Below are 21,400 nucleotides of genomic sequence, written 5' to 3' on the forward strand. Positions count from 1 at the left end.
GAACATATCGTACTCCTTTAGTCTAGTCTGTGATTACAGGTGCTATTCCCATGTTAGCAGAAATTATAAAGGTTCAGGCATTCAGCAAACTATCTTCTTTTCCGCCACCCATGTCTCTTATGCTTGCTCTTTTAATTATCTTCTACTTATTGTCAATAATCTGCTTTATACGTTCTCTTATTTTCTTTTGTTGTGATATTAATGTTTTTCATACCTTTTACTTTCATGAAGAGTTTTCTTTTAAGGTTTTAACAAAATCTTGATAAGTTATAATGTTGTCTAATCAGGAACTGGATTTTTTGGTTGAGGCCAAAAACAGCGTAAAGTGTATGGATAACTTTCGGAAGCTATCTCCTCATATTGCACACTATGTTTATGCCCCAAGGGTATATTGGAATTTAAGCACATCAAAGCTGTTAACCATGGAATATATGGAGGCTGCGCAAGTAAATGACTTGAAGAGCATCCAAAGATTTGGAATTCAGCCAATTGATGTTGTAAAGTTGGTAAGTTGTTTGATTTCACGTTAATGCATTATGATTATGATTTATGGCAAGCTTTCATGGATCCTTGGTCAAGATGCTTTATAGCTTTCATTTCTAGTATATTGCAATTTATGTATATTGGTCATGTTTTTTGGATGTATCATGTATCATGTCCCATGGGTATAGTTGCCTGCTTTTCAATTTTCAATGTTCAAATAGATGACTTCTGAGGTACCTGGATTGACTGGTCTCTCATTGAAACTATCATGCTATTTCGCATTTCTACCTTACTGGGGTATTTCATGACTTGATGCGAGGACCTTTACTTTTGGTTAATCATTATCCAACATTCTGTTTAATTTCTGTTGATTTTTCTTTGATGTCTCTATCTCATGACATTCTTTTAGAAGATTAAATCAATAGGTGTACATCAGTTTCTCTGATATAGTTTATACTTTTCATTTGAAGTAATTATAAAAAGCTCATTATGCCACATATGCAGGTTAGTGAGACCTTTGCTGAAATGATGTTTAAACATGGTTTTGTGCATTGTGATCCACATGCTGCAAACTTGCTAGTCCGCCCTTCGCCTTCCGGGCGTAGGAGCATTTTTGGTAAGCCTTTCATCTCTCTCGTAATGTTGTTATGTTTCTTGATGGAGTTGGATCGTATTTATACCTTCTGTCTATCCAAGGAATTTCAAGTTAAGTTCGATATTGCTGAAAGTTGTTTTTCCTTTTGCTTTAGTGAAAAGTGTAATTCAATTATCCAATGTTGAAATATCTTAAACATGTCATGCATTGAAGTTATGTGCACTTGTCTTACATTTTCTTTCTAATATTTTTCTTACCATTCAAACTCATTTCCAATTACTGGATTTAAGGAGATATAGTTTTGAGTCCCTCAAAGTTTAGAGAGGCAAATTGGTGGCAGTTTTTGGGTTATATCTGTGGCAGCATACCTCAAAGGTGAATAAATTGCTGTTTGCTGTGGCTGCCTGCACATAGGTTAGGGAGGTAAGGCTTTGTCAATACGATGCATGTGAGCCATCTTGGAGGATGGAGATAAGTTGGATATGGATGGGTGTGGGGGGACTTATCTCCACCCACCACTCTCCCTACTGAAGATACTTCACCTCCAAAATTGCAGATGCAATTGTTCTAGGTCAAGCTATAGTTACTATGTGGACCTAAAAATGATCCCATTTGGATTTGGTTGAGGTATTTGCTTGGAAAGAATTGATTTTGGATTTGTTTTCCGGAAAGCGATTGTGTGTATTTGGATTTAATTTTAAAAAGATTTGGTTTTGAAAAACTTCTATATCTGGATTTCAGTTATAAACTTTTGAAGCATTATGACTGAAGCCTTAAGACATTGTAGATGTTGGTTAAAAGATCACGAGAAATATCAACTGAATATCTGTATTTGCTAGCAACTTGGTCAATAAACAAAAAAGAGAATCTCTTTGTAGGCCATACGAATTGAATAAATGGGTAAGGAAAGAAAAGAGGAGAAAGGGACTGTCCGTAAAGTTTGGAGAACCAGTAGGAAAATTAACAAAAAATCACTTAAGAAATGTTTGGAGCACTAAAGGAAAAAAAAAGGTTTTTTTTTTTTGGGGGGGGGGGGTCTCAAATTTTATCAGCTGTTGGGCGGATATCCAAAACTTACGCAATCGTGATACCAAATTGTGTTGTTCACCCCCCAAAAGTTGGTTTTAAGTTTGTTTATAAGCTTTTTGAATCCAATCACCATGTTAGGATATAAACAGGCTTAACTGTTCATTACTATGAAAGGGTTAATATTTACAAATCTATGGAAAAGACATGGACCATCAACTAATCCATTCCTAGGTACCCTCAGAACTGTCAAACCTTACCTTTACTTGGGCCGAAGTAGATAATGCAAAATGGCGTGAAAGAGGACTTGATCCTGATGTTTTCTGTTTGTTTTTTTGAGCACAATTCTCATGCCAACTTGTATAAATGACTTATGAGCATCGTGATTAGGAACTCTTAACCTCTTTGGTTGTTTTTTTCCTTCAAAATCTCTAGTATGCGGGTGTATCCTTTTTGTCCCTCTTCAGTGAAACCCTTGTATTTTCATGCATGTATGCCATGTGTTTCCTTGTCCCCAACTTGTATAAATGACTTATGAGCATCGTGATTGGGAACTCTTAACCTCTTTGGTTGCTTTTTTCCCTTCAAAATCTCTAGTATGCGGGTGTATCCTTTTTGTCCCTTTGCTTCAGTGAAACCCTTTAATATCTCATAAAAAATGCGTATTTTCATGCATGTATGCCATGTGTTTCCTAGTCCCTCACCCTGAAAGTGTTCGGTCTAGGAGTAGTTCCAATTTAGGATCCAAAAATCTCCTTTTTCTCAGGAATGGGCAAGGTGGTTCTTCAGAATCCACTTTCCGGTTGTGCGTATTAGTAGTCTTTCCGCTCTTTTAATCAGTCCTTAGATGAGCTTTAGTGGTTGCCAAAAAAAAAAAAAAATCAATGTCTGCTTGAGCAATAAAGCTGACATCGTGTAGTTTCTTTCTCTCAATATTTATCCATCTTGCACAGGGAGGAGAAAACCCCAGTTGATACTTTTGGACCATGGGTTATACAAAGAACTTGATTACAACACCAGAATAAACTATGCTTCACTGTGGAAGGTGAATTGCATATCCTTGATAAGTTGTATATACAGCCGTTGGTTTACTCGTTCTATTAACATTACAATGTGGCATTTCCTGCAGGCTTTGGTATATTCTGATGCCAATGGAATAAAGGAAAATTGTGTAAAGCTGGGTGCTGGAGACGATCTTTACGCATTGTTTGCTGGTATTCTCACAATGAGGCCATGGAATAAAGTGATAGATCCTTCAGTTGATCATCTTGTTGTCAAAGGCACGGACAGTGACCGTTCAGAACTACAGGTGACTTATTCTATCAGCACGGAGCTAGTTAAGATTATGAATCTCCTAAGAATCTCGTCCTAGATTCAGGGAGAAAATAAAATAAGCACTCCCTGAATCTAGGATGAGTTCTTATTTCTCCTTAGCTTTGGTGGCTTAGCTTTATTATCTAGCAATGCAATATTTTCCTTAATTCCTTTTTACTTTTTCTGGATAGTCTGCATGGAATATTTCAAAAAACGCCAGTAAGTAAAATGGGTTACAGAGATATTCCTGTCATGCAGGCTAATTCATTTAGCTTTAGCTGTATTTTGTGGGGCAAACATAATATTATAGTACTGTATCATGTAATGCTTGTGTGAAAATTATAGTGCATTTACCTTAACTCTTGTAACTTCTTCCTGCCTGTGCTCCTCCTTTTTTGGGTCTATGTCGAAATAAAGCTAGGAAGAGAAAGTGATTTGTGACAGAGAAGTCTTATTTACCTTGTAGAACACTAAGTATTATCTTATTATTTAATTTTTCCTAGTGCCTGCTGTCACTGAAGGTCTGAATCTCTCTAATTTCATTTGCTTTTATCAACTATTTCTGTTGTTCCGCAGATGTATGCTTCTCAATATTTTCCGCAAATCACTGAACTACTGAGGAGATTGCCCCGGGTTATTCTTCTAATGCTCAAGACAAATGACTGCTTACGAGCAGTTAACGGGTCATTGGTACGGGTTTATTTTTGCTATTATTAGTATGGTTAGACTAGAATGAAAATCGTACAAACTCTGAGACCCTTTTTTTTTTTTGATGAAGTAATTATCATTAATAAAAGGCATACAGAAGATGCAGAATACAAGGCAGCCAAAAGTTAGCTCCAGACCTATGTCTATGCTAGAATTAAGGAGCTAACAAAATCCAAAAAATTATCAACATTGTTTACAGGGGAATGAAAATGCCAGCTAAACAATCTAACTAAGCATCTGGCCTTAAGAGTGTAAGTTGGAGTTGAGATCCCATCAAAGCATCTGCTATTCCTTTCAGTCCAGACAGTCCAAAAGATTACGGCTGGAATCATCCTCCAGATCCTTTTAATGGTTTTATCAACTCTCCAAAAATGCCAACTAATAAATGCTTCCTTAATGTTCTGAGGCATGATCCAATGTAAACCTAAAATAGAAAGGAAGAAGTTCCAGAGATCAGCTGTGAGAGGGCAGTGTAGAAATAGGTGGTTGACATCCTCTGAACTTTGGTGGCACAAATAGCATCTGTTCACTAAGGTTATGCCTCTTTTGTTGAGGTTGTCCTGTGTTAAGCATGCTCCATTAAGTGCTATCCAAGAAAAGCATGAGACTTTCAGAGGTAGTCTAATCTTCCACACATGTTTCCACGGCCAATCCTCCAGGATGCCATTCTGAGAGCACAGATGATAGTAACCAGCTTTGACTGTGTACCTACCTTCTTTAGAGCTTCCCCACAAAATTCTGTCATGTATATGTGGACTAAAGTTATAGTCTTCCAAGGCTGCAAGGAGAGTGAGTAGGTCATTGATTTCCCAATCTTGAAGAGTCTTTCTGAATGTGGGGTTCCAGCTGTTGTTTTCTCTGTATTGGACAATAGAAGCATCCTTGTTACATGCAAGCTGATATAACCCAGGGTAGGATTCCTGTAGGGTTGTGCTGCCAATCCATTTGTCTTCCCAGAATTTGATGTGTTGACCATCGCCAACTCTGAAGGATGTGTTCTGGAAAAATTCGTTCTTGCGAATGCTGATGTGTTTCCAAACTACAACCCCATGTGCTAATGTGCTTTCCTTGGTACACCAGTGGCCATGAGCACCAAATTTAGCATCTATAATTGTCTTCCAATAACCTGCTGCTTGTTGCCCATACCTCCAAAGCCATTTCATTAACATGCTTTTGCTGTGATTCTTCAAATTCTTGATACCCAAACCCCCTTGGATTTTTGGCTGAGTGACTTTGGACCATTTCACCAGTGAGAACTTTTGAGTTGTGCTGTTTCCATCCCGTAGAAATCTTCTTCTTAATGTATCCATCTGCTTCAGAACTGAGCTTGGCATGGGGTAGAGTGACATACAGTAAGTTGGAATACTATCAAGAACACTGTTGATCAGTGTGAGTCTGCCGCCCAATGAAAGATATTGCATTTGCCATGTCGCCAACCTCTTTTCCATTTTCTCAATGATGCCACCCCAAATACCTACTGACTTAAATTTAGCTCCTAGGGGCAACCATAGATAAGTGGTAGGTAGAGAGCCTATTTTGCAACATAGTAAGTCTGCCAGCTCCTCTAGGATAGGGACTTCATTGACAGGATAAATGATGCTCTTCAACATGTTAATGTGCAAACCAGAGAGAGACTCAAAAATCAGAAGACTGAGGTTTAGATATGATACTTGAGAACTCTCAGCTCCACTAAATACTAGGGTGTCATCAGCGTACAACAGATGGGAGATAGTAACTGCATTGTCAGGGTTCCTTCCTACTTGGAAACCTTGTATCCATTGCATTTCTTTGGCTTTCTCCAGCATTTGGGTGAGTCCTTCCATTGCTAGTATAAAGAGGAAAGGGGAGAGGGGGTCTCCTTGCCTTAGGCCTTTTTCGGGGGAGAAGAAACCTATAGGACTTCTGTTAACCAGCACTGAGTATTTGACTGTGGATATGTTGAAAAAAATCCATCTTAGCCACCTGTCTCCAAATCCCATCTCCTTCAGAATGTTGATGAGAAATGACCAATTTAATTGGTCAAAAGCCTTTTCAATATCCAACTTGCACAATATCCCAGCTTCTCCACTTTTGAGTTTCCAATCCAAAACTTCATTGGCTATCAGGGAAGCATCTGTTATTTGTCTATCTTTCAAGAAGGCACTTTGTTGACCTGAAACAAGTTTGCCAATGATCTTCTTTAGTCTTTCAGCCAGAATTTTAGCAGTTATCTTGTACACGCGGCTTATTAGACTAATAGGTCTGAAATCCCTTAGCTCTATTGCTCCTTTCTTCTTAGGTATAAGTGCAATGAATGTGGCATTGCAAGATTTTACCATATGTCAATGCTGATGATAGTAATTAAGAGTATTCAAAATATCTGCCTTGATGAAATCCCAGCACTGTTGAAAGAAAGCCATAGTAAACCCGTCAGGCCCTGGTGCTTTATCAAGGGCACACGCTTTCAGAGTTGCCAGAACCTCTAATTCATCAAATGGTGTGCTTCTAACCCTTCACTCTCCTCAGTGGTTAAAGAGGACAACCCTCCAAAGTTAGTTGTAGGCCTCCAAGGTTCCAACTCATGGTATAGTTTCTGGTAATAATCCAAATTTCTTCCTTGATGCGTATCTTGTCTTCAATTATGGCTTCACCCACTTTGAGTTTGTCAATATGGTTGTTTCTTCTCTGAGAGTTTGCCATTCTTTGAAAATACTTGGTGTTCCTGTCTCCCTCCTTCAGCCATAAACATCTAGATTTTTGTCTCCATGAAGAAACTCTGCAATTCCAATCTGTTGGATTTCTAGTCGCAGGTTGAAAGCTTTCAATTTTTCCTCTGCAGTCTGTGCCCTCTGTTCTGCTATTTGCTCCAGCATTCCCAGTTCTTCAAGAGCTGTCTCTTTTAGTTTCGATCTTGCCATAAATCTCCTTGTTCCATTTTGTATTGTCCTTCTTGAGGCTCCTTAATTTCTGAGATAGTATGAAGTCAGGAGAGCCTCTAATTGTGTAGGACTACCACCAACCTTTTACTAAGTCCAGGAAACCTTCTGTTTGAAGCCACATATTCTCGAATTTGAAATAAGATGGTGAGTTTTCCCAGTCTCCACCCTCCAGCATGATTGGTTTATGGTCAGAAATAACTCTAGGCATTACCGTCTGCTTTACAGCTTTGAAGGTGTCACTCCATTCGGTAGAAATCAGGAATCTGTCAATTCTTGAAGCCTGAAGGTGATCCTCCCCTCTTGACCAAGTGTATTCTGCTCCTTGTAATGGTATATCAATCAAGCTTAAGTCTAGAATTGTATCAGAGAAGCCCTTCATTGCCTTGGACCTCCTTGTGCAGTTAAGTCTTTCACTTTCAAACCTACATATGTTGAAATCGCCACCAATTACCCATTGATCAGACCAAAGCCCTCTGATTGATGCTAGTTCATACCACATTTTAGTTCTTTCTGGGTTTGTGTGAGGTCCATAGACTCCTGTGAACACCCAGTTGAAGTCTTCAGCTAAGCTCTCGAATCTGCAAGATAATGTGAATGTTCCAGATTGGGAATCAACACAGTGCCGGATTCTCCTGTCCCACATAATTAGAATCCCCCCTTTGGTGTCACTTACAGGAAGATCAACCCATGACACCCATCTGCTTCCCCATATTTCCCTGATCAATGAAGAGCTCCAGTTTTCAATTTGTTTCCTATAAACAGAGAATGTCCAGCCCCCACTTGTGAATGAGAGATTTTAGCGTACTTCTCTTATTCCTATTGGTTAAACCCTGTACATTCCAACTTAATATTTTTATCTTCATCTAGAGTGTGTTTTTTGAGACCTGCCCCTAATCTTCTTGCCACTACCCTCCTGTAAACCCCATTCCAATTTTTTGAGTTCAGTTCCCCCTTTGGACTTCCCTTTTCTAGACTCCACCTCAGTTTGTGACTGTTGCTGCAATTGAGTTCTTCTTCTCTCTTGCATTCTTAAAATAATGCCCATAATTTCATGTTCAAAGCCAGCAACATTAACCCCAAAAGCTTTACAAGCTTTTAACATTGCCATCTTTGTCCACCTTGATGCCTCATATACTGTTGATGTGTCCACCACTTGCATGCAAAGATCTTCTCTCTCATGCCAGGGCAAAGGGAGAAAATCATTGAGTGACTGAGAAGAGAATTCAGATTCCGGTTCACTAACCTTTGGTGAATTTGCAGATAATAATTGTGGCAATAGAGGAGGAGGATTAAAATGAATCAAAGTCTCAGCTTCATCATCGGCATCGAATTGAGTGTGTGACGTCTCCCCTGTGGTGTTGGTTGCCGTGAGTTTGGAGGCTTGAATTTCGAGAGAGAGGGGATCGTAGTCGGAAGATGCCTGTGAAGGAGACGGCTTAAAAATGCATGAGTCGTTTATTGGCCCGACTGCTCTCCAAAGAAGATTTGATTTGGGACTTTTGTGGTTTACCCTGTGCTCTGGGCCTGTTGAATAATAGCCAGAGTTGAGGCCCATATTTAAATTCCCTTTGTTTGACCTACCTTTAGTAGTAGCTTTGACGGGTCGTTTTCCCCCATTTAGAATGACCCGATTTTTTGAAATACAATTTCTCTCCTTCACGTGATCCCCTATGGACAGACTGGTAGATGCGACCTCAATAGGCACACTGTTCGAGGTCTCCACCAACTGCTTTGCTGCTGTATTTGGTACGAGGTTGTGACCAATGGGTTTTGGAGGTGCCCGGTCCTCCTGCAGAATCTGGATATCAAAGCCTAAGTCCCCCACTTCGAGATTCAAGTTCGCCGGAATTGTCCAGTCTGAGTTTTTGATGCAAATTCTGGCCCAGAAGAAGTGAGCTCTGTTTTTGGTGTCTTCATCTGCATCGATGTAGCCTCCACACTTGTCGCCTACAAATTTGAAAGTCTCTTATGACCAAGCGTGCAGAGGTATCCCAAAAGCTTTAATCCATCGAATCTCCGACCTGCTGTCCGTACCTTCTGTGCCGCTGATCGGCGATCACCACGTTAGCGACAGATGCCTGCCGTTCCAAAATCAGTCCCCAGCTTTGATTCTTATCGCCTCTTGTCTAGAAGGGAATTCAAATAAGAAACGATTGTGATCTATTGGGGTAACTCTGATCCCTGCTGTGATTTTCCATCTTGTAGTGAACCATTTTTGAATGGTTTCTGCATTAGGGCTGTGATGGAAGGGGTCATTGAAAACCCCAACTAAGCTCCTGGAAAGTGGGTGTATATCCGCCATTGTCCCTGTGTTAGAGCTTGAACTCATGGAGGTATCCGGCCAACTTCCTATTCTTGCTGCTTCGTGATAGGATCATAACATTGGAGCTGGAGGTCTGATTGGGAATATTTTTTTTGTTTTCTCCAGGAAGCGTAGAATCTTCTCTGCTATTGCATCCCAACCCTTGTTGTAATCAATCTCTGGAATGATCACTCCCTTCTTTCTCCCTCCTTGCCATACCTCAATTCTTACAAATCTGCCATGAATGTTGTAGTTTTGATAGACCCTGTAGAGATATTGTTGTGGTGTTCTCCCCCATCTTCTGTATAGATCACCCACTCCGTTTGAAGCTCGTTTTAAAGTATCGCAGACCCATCTGAGACTAGGTTCATCAATATTAATGCTGCTAGTAAACCGTCTGCCTCTCTCAGTGAGTGAGAACCACCGAGAAAGATCATCCCCAATATTAATGACTTCGAAAGATTTGTCCCCTGAAATAAAGAAAGCTTTTTCCCCCATAATAGAAATAATTCCGCCGGAGAAGAGGATTCACCGGAGAGAAAATCAGAGTGAATAATGAGAGGACACATTTCCCAAGTCAGAGAGAAAAAAAGTCATTTTTAAAACCTTCTTTTGTCGGATTCATAAACCAACTTATTTGAAATAAGAAATTCAATGCTTCTCGACACTTTTTAGTTAACTGTCAACCTTCCTGAGACAGCAAATTGAGGAAAAAACTTTCATCCCTTCTCCAAAAGGTTTATTTTTTCTTTATTTTTTTATTTTGATATTATGAAGCATCTTGTAAATTCTTCTTCTTCCCTTCTCTAACGTGACTTCAGGAATTATCAACTGATATTTCTCTCATGCTTTATCAACAGGTTCAAGGACCTTCTCTTGAGTCATTCCTGATCATTGGAAGGGTTTCATCTGAAGCCGTTCTTGAGTCTATGCTGTCGCAAAAGAGGTCGTTGTTATCTTGGATCAATTTTTGGGTACAGAAGATTTTGTTGGAAGGCCGACTTTGCGCAATGCATATAGCAGTGTGGCTTTTGCAACTTCAGAAAGCCTTGACATTGTGAAAGCAAGTATTGTCCAATTTTATTGGATGTCCTTGAATGAACTGACATAGTGAAAGCAATTAACAATCAAGAGATAGTAAATCTGGAATTTCTTTTTATAATTTAGAGAGTGGATGCATTGATTTTTTCCAAGCCATCCTCTCGGCCTGATCTCCCATTGGAGCAGAGCCTGGAAAACCGCAATTCTTTTGTAATAAGTTGCATTTACATATTTTAAGCAGAATGATTCTTATACAATAGGTAAGGGAAACAGAAAAATAGATTAGTCCAAAGAGCGGCTTCTGGTTGTACAATCCTTTAGAATACTCGTAAGATGAGAGCATATTTATTGGAATATTGTGGTGAGTTGGCAATAAAATGTGCAATTTTTTATGGCGAATTTAGCTCAGGACATTAACTTTTTGAGTACCCCCTACTCTTGATGTTTGTACCCTCACGTTTTGGGTTGCTAACTTCTAATCCTTGTACCATTTCGTATAGTTTCGTGGGCAATATTGGCCCTTTGCCGTTTAACAGTTGTACCCTTCGAACAAACAATAGTCAGTTTTAGCTCCCATTCCTCCCCATCTCAGAGAGATGAAATCAGTGACTTGTCATCCTATGAGTTAAAAAATAGACGAACAATCATTTAACGTATTTGATAGTCCACAAGTTTTTCTTTTGTTAAAAACTAAGCTTGCTTAGTTTTTTAAAGAGCTGAAATGGCATCAAATATGAGCCAACTAACCTCATGCGAAGTAGCTTTGCTACCAAACTCCTGCAACAAGCACCTCTCTTGCTAAAGTCACGAACAATAATACCTCACAAAGAGTATATATATATATATATATATATATATATATATATATATATATATATATATATATATATATATATATAAAAGATAATGACTGTTGCATGTTAACTGTGTGCTAGCTATATTGGTGCTATCAAATCTATATTGGTAGTCCTGCTAAAGTCCCTAGCAATATTGCGCAGCCAAGAGAGGCGATGGGCGATTATAAATACTTGCCACCTACAAAGAGACGAATCACTAAGTTAGCTTTCATTTAGATACACTTCCCATTCTCCCTCGCTCTTTCAAATATCAGATACACTTTTTGTTTAGTAACACAACATGTGGAGGATGACTCTAATAGCTGCAGGAATGACTTTGTTAGTGAACCTCCAAGTTTTACATAACCTCCAATAAACTTGAAGGGTGACCGACAAAGTCATTACTGCAGCTTTAAGAGCCATCTTCCCCATGTTGAGTTACTAAATAAAAAAGTTTACATGTATTCGATATTTGAAAGAGAGAGGGAGAATGATCTGTGATAAAACAGGAGAATGTTGTGTGGTAAAACAAAAACTAACTTGTCCCCAGTGCCTCTCTTCGTTGCGCAATATTGCTAGTGACTTTACCAAAGCGAGACAGTATATCACAACTGTAAAAAATCTAGACGTACAGAGGCGGAGTCAAAATTTGAAACCTATGAGTTCATTATTCTAATTCTTTTAAGTTCTCGGTTCTAAATTAATAATTTGTACATAATTCAATAATTTTTTAAGACAAATACAAGATTTAGACAAAAGTTACTGGGTTCAGCCGAACCCGTACGCGAAGATCTAGCTCCGCCCCTGCTGTCCTGCATCCGTACATACATGCATGCACATATATATATTACTATATTTTAGAAATGGGAGTTGATGGGACGAACATGTGCTAGATGTTATTGTACCAGAAGCCTTAAAAGTTGTATTCTCGGATTGGTTTCTATATAGACATGTATACCTTTACCTCTCTCACTCCAAGACGTGTACTGCTTCTACAAACACGTGTAACCCTTACCTCTCCCACTGAACTAAATGGTTAATACCTAATTCCATCTCCTCATTCTCTCGCTTCTCTCCCTTCCTCTCTTACTTACACTTCTCTGTTACTAACTAATAAATAAAGGGTCACTTAGGCACAGGCTATGGAGGCCCAATTCCAAATAATAATAGAGAAATGTCACTAAGACGATAGATTGTGCATTAGGATTTAGGAGTACAAACATGAGGTAACCACGATGTTACAGTCTTATTCATTTACATTTTGATTCCTGTTTTTAGTGGCATTTGTGAATTTTGCTTAGTTTTATCTGTTATATCTCGACGGACATCTAAACATGCGATTCTATCCTTTTTAGATAATATTGATCTACAATTATCATTCTGCCTCTGAAATTCTCCTTGTATTTTTGCTTTTTTTTGTTTTCAGTTAGTCGTATATAATTTTTGTTATTTGGTTCTTTCATATATGGACATTGCTCTTTCTTAATGTTCTCTTAGTGGATTTTGTACATTCATGTGGTTGATTGTTTAAATGCTTCTATAAAAGTACAGTGAATTTACCATCAGAAAGAGAAAATAGTACTGAAAAGGGAAGAACTTAGATGCAGCAAAGATGTTTGACGATATGCCTCAACTATTGTAATTTTTTTATTTCATTTCTTTTTACTTGTAGGTAATCTATAAGGCAGAGATCTATCATCTGGCGGCACCAAAGGTATATTACTTATTTCTATTGGATAGGAATACTGAGCAATAATGTGCATTATATTTATTTGAAATGCATTTAATTTTCCTATATGTTTATTGCAGTATTACTACTGTTTGTCTAAATAAACAGGGAAAATCAGATACAATCCAAACTGGCATGGAGTTCTTTTTTTGATCCATTTTTCTATTCGGTATGTAATGATGATTGAATTATCTAGCTCAACAATAATTACACTTTTGATCGTGTTTAAAAACTTCTCAAAGGTTTGCATTATAGCTAAGATACCTTTTCTGTTGTATTTTTCTGTTACAATAATTAATTTATTGCGTAATTTCCTTGGTTGTGCACATGAATGTGTGATTATGTGGAAGAAGTGTGCTATGGTTTCACGAATCGACATTTCAAGATTGCCCTAGAATTAGTTCTTTTAAGCATTTTTTATAATATTTTCTTTTAAGCATTTTTCTCTAAGGATTTCTTTTAAGCATTTTTTGTTTGGTTGGTTACTGATTCTCATTAGATACTGAGTTGTTTCCTTGTGACTAAGTGTTTCTATTTACCTATTACGGAAGTGAGAACTTGACAATTAGGTGGAATTTATTTTCCTATCTTGGAATTGCCTGACCTTTCTCTATAATCCAAGTAACTCTTCTCTATGTTCCATATTTAAGCTTTTACATCCATATATTTTCATTATTTATGTAATTTTTAATGGTACATGACTTTATTCTACCTTCTTCTCTGATGAATTTCAGTGAGCTTCATTCGCCACTTTCGACACTTTAATGAGTGAACTGGAAAGACATTGCAGTTGTAGGTGAGCGTCAATGCATCACTTTTCTTTCTTCATCTTATTTCCTTTCCTCTTTCTTATTCTGTCTGAGTTATCTAAGTAAAATTGAGAATTCAATAATGGATTGAGGAATTTTTAACTAAACAGAATGAAACTAAAAATGATGTGAAGGAAGGATAAACAGAATATGGAGGGAGGAGTACATTATAGATTTCTGGTTAGCTTTAGTTCGATGAGTAGCATTGAGAATTAGCACCCTTCTGCCAGGTGAAAGCCAGTTAGAGCTGCATGATCTTTTCGTTGCATTCGGTGTTAGCCGCATATTCTTTTTAATGCTAAATGACATTCCACTATGATTTGGTGCATCAAATTGTATAAGGTAAAATTGGAGGTTAAATGGTAAAGATAGAAAATTGAGAAGAGTATAAACTGCACAAGAGACAGGAGTTAGGAAAGTATAAACTCCACTCAGTTCACAATCTTGCACATGATCCAAAACCTAAAAAAATAGAAGCAGGAGTTAGGAAAGTTGATGCAAGATCAAAAGACATTCACAAGCTCTCTTTTCGGTGGTGCTACATCTATTACAGGGGGTACTTTGCTTGCTAAGAACCTCTTCTAATTCTTCTGAGTTTAAATTTTAGTGCATTTCTGCTATTTGCTAATTTTTTGAAGAGATTCAAACATTATCAAGCATGTGCTTTATTTCAATCTAAGGTTCTTTTCTGTAGAGCTAAAAGATTGAAAAGACAGTCTGGTTTTCATGAGGCAATAAATATGTAAACTGCTATATAAAGACTCTTAATTTTGTTTTGTGCTACTCTTTTTCTAAGATTTCACTTTTCTCTTTGGTTTTCTCATTCTGATTATTTATTTTGGAAGGAACATGCAATAGTTTTATGGCTTCGGTTTCAAATAGAAGATCATTTTCTTTTTTGTTACACCATTAGGCCACAATAAATTTCTCTTTGAGTTCCCATCAAGGCTTGAAGCGGTGCGAATCATAGCCGGTGAGTGGTTCTGGAATGGCAGGCGTCTCGCGCTTCAATGGTGGTCGCCGGAAATGGTGCAGCTCCGACCAACAACAAATCTGTGCAAAAATGGATAAAGGCTTTTGGTATACCATTGCATGCATGGAACCCCAATTCCTTTCGGTTTATTGGAGACAACTGTGGTGGCTTCATTGACACTGATGAAGACACGAAGCTTAGATCACACTTTTTCTGGGCCAGAATATGTGTTAAATTTAAGGAAGGCGGTTTACCCAACAATTTGGTACTAGAAATTGGGAAGTTGAAGTACAAAATCACTATTTTGGATGACAATCTCGTAGAAATTATCACCGGCAGCGGAATAGAGACAGCCGGAGTGGAGGTGAAGAAGATGAAGTCAAGTACAGTAGCTTCCTCGAGCCAAACAAAGGCTACTGAAGTACAGCCTGTCAAACCTAAGCTTTTGCAATTGGGTTTGAACCACTTTAATTCAAATAAAGTGGTTAAAAAACATGTTGACCAGGTCAACAAACCAGCCCACTTGATGAAAGCCCAAAAGAGTAAAGAAAAGAGATTTTTACCTATCTATACCATATATCAGAACTTATTACCCTCAATTTTTTAAAGTTTGTGTTTATTACATTTAAGCATACCAAATTATCATTTCTATACCATAATTCAAATTAGGGATATAATTAAGGGTTCATTTTTATTAGGCATAATTATAGGACTGTATCTTCACGTTATTTGGTTTACCCGCCCCTCTCTCCTCCCACCCCCCCACACCCCCTACGATTTACCTTCAGTTCCCCACCCCCACGATTTACCTTCAGTTTTTCCTCCATTCTCGTACAATCTCTTCTCACCCACAATTACCATCACTTTCTTCTCCACTTAATTACCTTCAGTTGATAGTATCCCCCACGATTTGAATTCACTTCCATCTTTGTCTTCAACTCCTAAATCATGAAAAAAACCAACACTCCCCAAAAAAATCATCAAAAGCTATATTAGCTGATATTCCAACCTTTGATTTGGGTGTTTTAACACCAAAATCACCACCAAAAAACCCACAAACGACGCATGCAAGTGAACAAACTACTGGTATTTCATCTCCTAGACAAATTCGTGCGGAAATGAGAAGCAAGCATTTGCACGATGTTGATGTTGGTGGAGTTGATAAACTAGTCGACAATCAACTGAAACGCAAGGGGAAAGAGTTGAGTGTAGATGACGATTTTGTAGATGATTCTCCCAAAGTTCAATCTGTGAAAAAACACAAGGTCTCTCCTTCTTCATCAAAACCAAAGAAGAAGAAACCCTCAAAAAAAGTACCAAAATTGGTTAAGGAAAAAATTTCAATAAAGGTAAACACTATTTATGTTTCCTCACTGTTTTGTAGTTTGATTTTGGTTGTAAAAATCTGTTGTTCAAGTGTTAATTTAGTGTTCAAGTGTTTTTTGGCCAAATGTGGTATTGTCCTAATTTTGTAGATTATTTTTCACAATTTTGTAGGTTTAATGGAACTGTGATTATTAGACAGTGTATACTGTAGTTAGTTTGTAGTTGATTTGTAGTCTGATCGTTAAATTGTAGAGATGGTATTTTTCATTGCAACCTGTATTGCTGCTACATTTAACTTCATTCTAAATACAATTTATCTACATGTTGTGAGTTACTTGAAGTAACTGTTACATTCTGTAGATAATGTTTACAAGTGCATTGTTCTTCTTTGATTGTTCAAGTGTATTTTGGTAAAATGTGGTGTTGTCCTAATTTTGTAGATTCTTTGTCTCAATTTTGTAGTCTAATTGGAACTGTGACTCTTAGACAGTGTATAAATGTAGTTAGTTTGTAGTTGATGTGTAGTCTGATGGTTAAATTGTAGATATGATATTTTTTATTGTAACCTGTATAGCTCATATATTTAACTTCATTCTAACTATAGTTAATCTACATTTATGTGAGAAAATGTGGTGTTGTCCTAATTTTGTAGATTCTTTGTCTCAATTTTGTAGTTTAATTGGAACTGTGACTCTTAGACAGTGTATAAATGTAGTTAGTTTGTAGTTGATGTGTAGTCTGATGGTTAAATTGTAGATATGTTATTTTTTATTGTAGCCTGTATAGCTCATATATTTAACTTCATTCTAACTACAGTTAATCTACATTTATGTGACATACTTGAAGTAACTGTTACATCCTGTAGATAATGTTTACACGTGCATTGTTCTTCTGTTATTGTTTTGTAGTTATAGGTGTGGGTAGGCTATTCTTCTTCTAGTTATATTTTGTATTTGTCATGTAGTTATATGTAGATTACTGTTTCCTTTTTATGCAAACTACTAATGTTCATTAATTTTATATTTTCTACAGAATGGACCTTACTTTGCACAACAAAATGTTGATTATGGTGTGCTTAGATTCCACAGTTTGTGTGATCCTAGCATACCTAGCCAGATACAAGCTTTACTCTCTCCGAATGCTTTAAGGGTTTTCAGAAAAACTTGTTTTGGTTACTTATTAGGTCTCCCCAAAATCTGTATGCAAAACCAATCACTTCATCTTCTGATGAAGTATGAATTGACAAAGTCTACTGACTCATATTTTTCAGTACTATTTAAGGGTGAAAAATTGAATTTTTCCTTGAGAGAATTTGGGTTGATAACTGGTCTTAATTGTGTGAATAAGTTTTCAGACTATGGTTACACTTCCACCTATGTTAGCCCTTTAATGAATACATATTTTCCGAACAAAGAAAGGGTTGAGAAATGGCATTTGAAAAAAGTAGTGACTAATAAAGCATGGGCAAACGATGTGGATGCGGTGAAGTTGTGCATTCTTTATATGTTGGAATTTTTTGTTTGTCCTTCTGATAAAGACCATGTGACTTTCATAGACAAGTTTATGTTCTTTCTAATAGAGTCTGGTAATTTTGAGTCATACCCATGGGGTATCAAATCCTTCAAGCAGGTTATTGAATCTGTCCGACATCGTCTTAATCCCCATGTACATTCTTATCTGATACGGGGATGCTCATTAGCCTTGCAAGTGTGGCTATATGAGTGTTGCTCGTCCGTCAGCACCGAGCTTGCTACGAGATGTTCTGAATCTATACCTCGCATTTTAAGATGGTCAGCTACAAAGGGGCAGATTTGGTTAACTGCAATTGAAGAGAAGATGATCAAGCCTGAGTGGATCAAGGTATTTTTTTCCACTTTTGTATGATGCTACAATTACATTCATAATAACTACATTGAATCTACATTTTTTTTGTCACTTGAATTAACTGTTATTTTCATCATTCAGTTCACAAACATGATTGAATCTGGAGAAGAGCTTGGAGTGCTTAATCTGCCAGACAAGATTCAATATGAAGATGAACATGGTGCTCAACCATCACATGTTCCAACTGCTGCTTCTCCATCATTTGAACCCAAATATACAGATTGTCAAGAGGACATTGAATCTGTCAGTAGCAAGCTCATGAAGTTGGAAAAGGGGATTGTGCAGGTATTATGAATAACTACAATATATTGACATAATTTGCTACATTTTGACTTCATTACATAACAATTATAGTATGTTATACATTGTAGTTAATTTGTGGTATAAATCTATAACAATTATAGTTTGTTGAATTGTAGTGTAACTGTAGCAGTTAGAATAAGATTACCAACTAATTATATATTTAATTTTTAGGTTGATGTAAAGTTAGATGCCTATAGGAAGGATGTTTTTGAGGAACTCTCAAGCCTTCGAGAGTTCATAGATCAATCTTTGAAGGGTGTTATGAATGTGATAAACAAGAGGTTTGATTTGGACGAGTCAAAGGTAAGAATTTACATATAATTTTGTACTAAGACTAATTAAGACATATGAATAAAGTAGTCTCAAATATTCCCCAAAATTGTAGTTTGCTGGTAGTTCAACAAAAAATAATTACCAACATCAAGGAGATAACAACCAGCAATTCCAGTTCAATGCTGGTGATCAACTGCATGGAAGCACAAGCAATACAGGTATCTACAAAATTCCTGCATACATATCTACAAATTTCAAGACAACATTATTAAATTATACTAATCATTTTTTTACTATGTGTTGCAGCTACAATTTCTCCAGAACATTTTCAACCACATGTTGACTTATATCCTGACTTCCAAGAAGCAGCTGAGGCATATAAAGCAGGTACAGAACCATTCCTTCATTACAATAAGGTTTTTATGCAAAATTTTAATAATTTACACCTTAACTACATATTCCTACATATATCTACAATTCTCATTTCCAATTATTCATTCAAGCTGAAGTTTCAGCAGAACATCTACAAGGAAATATTGAGGAAGAACCAGTAATTGATGAAGTGGCTGAGCCACAACAAGCAGGTAATATATTCTCTATAACTCCATAATACTGTTCATATCTACATAGATCTACACTTATCTACAGAAGGTGAAGTTCCACAGTCGCCAATTCGCGGTGTGACTGTGACTGAAGTTGTTCCTGAATGCATTGATAAAAAAGTTGTTCCTGAAGGCATTGAAAACAAAGGTTTGACATTGGATGACTTTGAGCTGCCAGAAAACTTATCACAGTTGGTCATGTATGGCGAGCCCATACGAGATGAATCAACCCCTGTTCATCCCGGTAGAACAAGGCAACCGGGAAAACATGCACGATCACCTTTCACATCTTTGTATAGTTCTGGAGGCAGCACATCTGTTGGACCTAAATTTTTTTACCTCAAGCACCCCTTCACAAGTGTCATAGGTGAAAATGTAGATCCTGAATTGACAGAAAGGTTCACCAACTGGTTATACATTCGTAGTGATAAAGTATCTAGGAGGTATGAATGCTTCATTTTACACTGTCTGTTCACCATTTTTATACTTTAAAATTGTAATTCATTTTGTAAATTTTTTGTATTTGATCATCTTTTTTTTGTTATTACAGGAGGAAATATTACTTTTCCAAGAAGGATAACCAAATCAAGCCTTGGTTGGATTTTGGTTGTGAAAAGATTGATAAGAAGGACTGGTTTTATGACCTTGCTCACCCCGGACAAGTCATCAATAACACAGTAAGTATAAAGAACATAATCATTCACAATATCTGTTTTGTCTTCAGCTGTGTAGTGTAATTGTAGTTTATTTTTCAGCTATGATGTGTAATTGTAGTAATATTGTAGACAACATATATATGTTACTATATTTATGTCTCAGCTGTGAAATTTTGCTTTTTATGGACCTTATGTATCATATGTGATGATGATTGTATGTACAAACTGGAATTTTGGTACTTTTGACTGACTTGGAATCTCCGTGTACCACAACTGTAGTTACCTTGTAGTAATATTGTAGAGCTTGTGATTGTGCCTATTAATATTAACTGTAGGTTGAACTTGCTGATTTTTGGGAGCTTAAGTTAGGTGGTATGTTTCATTTGTTCCTCTGTATAGTGAATAAATGTAGACAGTGCATAAATATAGTTAATGTGTAGTTGTTTTGTAGTCTGATGGGTCAATTGTACATATAGTACTTGTTCACTATGGTTCATACAAACTACAATTAAATTACATTTTGTGAGGAACTTGGACTAACTGTTATATTTCTGTAGTTATAGTGTAGCTAATTTGCAGCAATCTGTTAGAGTTTTTAATAAATTCAAATTGTAGTTAATCTGTAGCTGTCTTGTAGACAAGTGTGGTTACACCGTACCTTATTGTATATGTTTATTCTATTTTGGCAGCACATTGATGTTATTATGTATTATCTGCGAAAAAGAGGCAAATATGGCCCCAACAATAATACTAGGTTCACAACCACGGATTGCTTGTTCAAGACAAAGATTGAAAGAATCTATGACAAGTTCATAAGTTCTCCACCGGAACAAAGGTATTCGGTTGTTAAACCCGAGGATGATGTTGGAGAATATATTCTTGGGTACAGAATTCTTGCTAATGTTGCCTGGGATCTTGTTGACTATGTGCTCATGCCTGTGAACCTTGTAGAGAACTTCCATTGGTTGTTGCTAGTTTTTGACATAAAGGACAGGCAACTTTATGTTTATGATTCCATGGTGAGAGCAAACCGTCATAAAACAGTAGAGACATTGGTTGACAAGTTTTCAATCATTATCCCTCTGTATTTGTCATGCACTGGTTTCTATGGTAAACGTAAAGACATTAACTTCAAGAGCACAAAGGCATACATCGAAAAACCAGTTACGGACCCTCTCGACATACAATGGATGGTTGCTGAGATTCCACAACAAAAGGAAGGCTCAGTGTAAAAAAATAATCTCCCTTTCTATATGTTTAATTTTTTTATTTTAATCATTTGTTATATAATGAAAAATTCTCATCTTATGCAGCGATTGTGGTGTATTTGTGGCTGCATTTGCGGAGTATGTTAGCCTTGGAGATTTGGCAATCCCAAAGGAAGATCTTTCTGATATTGACCAACACCGTAGACGCTATGGAGCTCTACTGTGGGACTATGCAACAAAGAAGCAAGAAGATGGGTCAATCAGTGAGAGTGAGGTTACTGGCAGGCTAGCAAGGAGGAAGGGTGCTCCGGCAAAAAACGAGAGGACTAGAGTGCAACGAAAGAAGAAATAGACTATTGTGTTCCTAGTTTGGTCTGTGAAATTTGGTAGTTGAATTGGAAAACAATGTAGGAA

The 21,400-nt window shown here is 37.2% G+C and overlaps 2 protein-coding genes and 1 long non-coding RNA gene across 3 annotated transcripts in view; all 3 read left to right on the forward strand.

Annotated features, from left to right (window-relative positions):
* Nucleotides 1-10,786, forward strand: part of LOC104245376 (putative ABC1 protein At2g40090) — a 30,777-nt gene extending 19,991 nt beyond the window's left edge. Inside the window, exons 7-12 of the mRNA XM_070170797.1 lie at nucleotides 288-506; nucleotides 988-1,099; nucleotides 3,058-3,149; nucleotides 3,234-3,413; nucleotides 3,995-4,108; nucleotides 10,207-10,786. Of these exons, the coding sequence (XP_070026898.1) occupies nucleotides 288-506; nucleotides 988-1,099; nucleotides 3,058-3,149; nucleotides 3,234-3,413; nucleotides 3,995-4,108; nucleotides 10,207-10,407 (918 nt within the window). The 3' untranslated portion in view covers nucleotides 10,408-10,786. The remainder of the gene's footprint in view (nucleotides 1-287; nucleotides 507-987; nucleotides 1,100-3,057; nucleotides 3,150-3,233; nucleotides 3,414-3,994; nucleotides 4,109-10,206) is intronic.
* A 1,413-nt stretch (nucleotides 10,787-12,199) lies between these two features.
* Nucleotides 12,200-15,435, forward strand: LOC104245374 (uncharacterized). Its single transcript, XR_715719.2, has 5 exons — nucleotides 12,200-12,449; nucleotides 12,896-12,937; nucleotides 13,033-13,121; nucleotides 13,687-13,748; nucleotides 14,675-15,435. It is a non-coding gene; the product is annotated as an uncharacterized lncRNA (long non-coding RNA).
* A 417-nt stretch (nucleotides 15,436-15,852) lies between these two features.
* On the forward strand, nucleotides 15,853-21,338 carry LOC138887450 (uncharacterized). Its single transcript, XM_070169205.1, has 11 exons — nucleotides 15,853-16,083; nucleotides 17,093-17,920; nucleotides 18,026-18,229; nucleotides 18,419-18,550; nucleotides 18,633-18,738; nucleotides 18,827-18,907; nucleotides 19,036-19,104; nucleotides 19,169-19,565; nucleotides 19,673-19,799; nucleotides 20,468-21,006; nucleotides 21,092-21,338. Exons 1-11 carry the CDS (start codon nucleotides 15,853-15,855, stop codon nucleotides 21,336-21,338), a joined length of 2,961 nt encoding a protein of 986 aa, XP_070025306.1.
* The last annotated feature ends 62 nt before the right edge of the window (nucleotides 21,339-21,400 follow it).

The sequence above is a fragment of the Nicotiana sylvestris genome, chromosome 3 (assembly GCF_000393655.2).
Source record: "Nicotiana sylvestris chromosome 3, ASM39365v2, whole genome shotgun sequence".
Classification (NCBI taxonomy): Eukaryota; Viridiplantae; Streptophyta; class Magnoliopsida; order Solanales; family Solanaceae; genus Nicotiana; species Nicotiana sylvestris.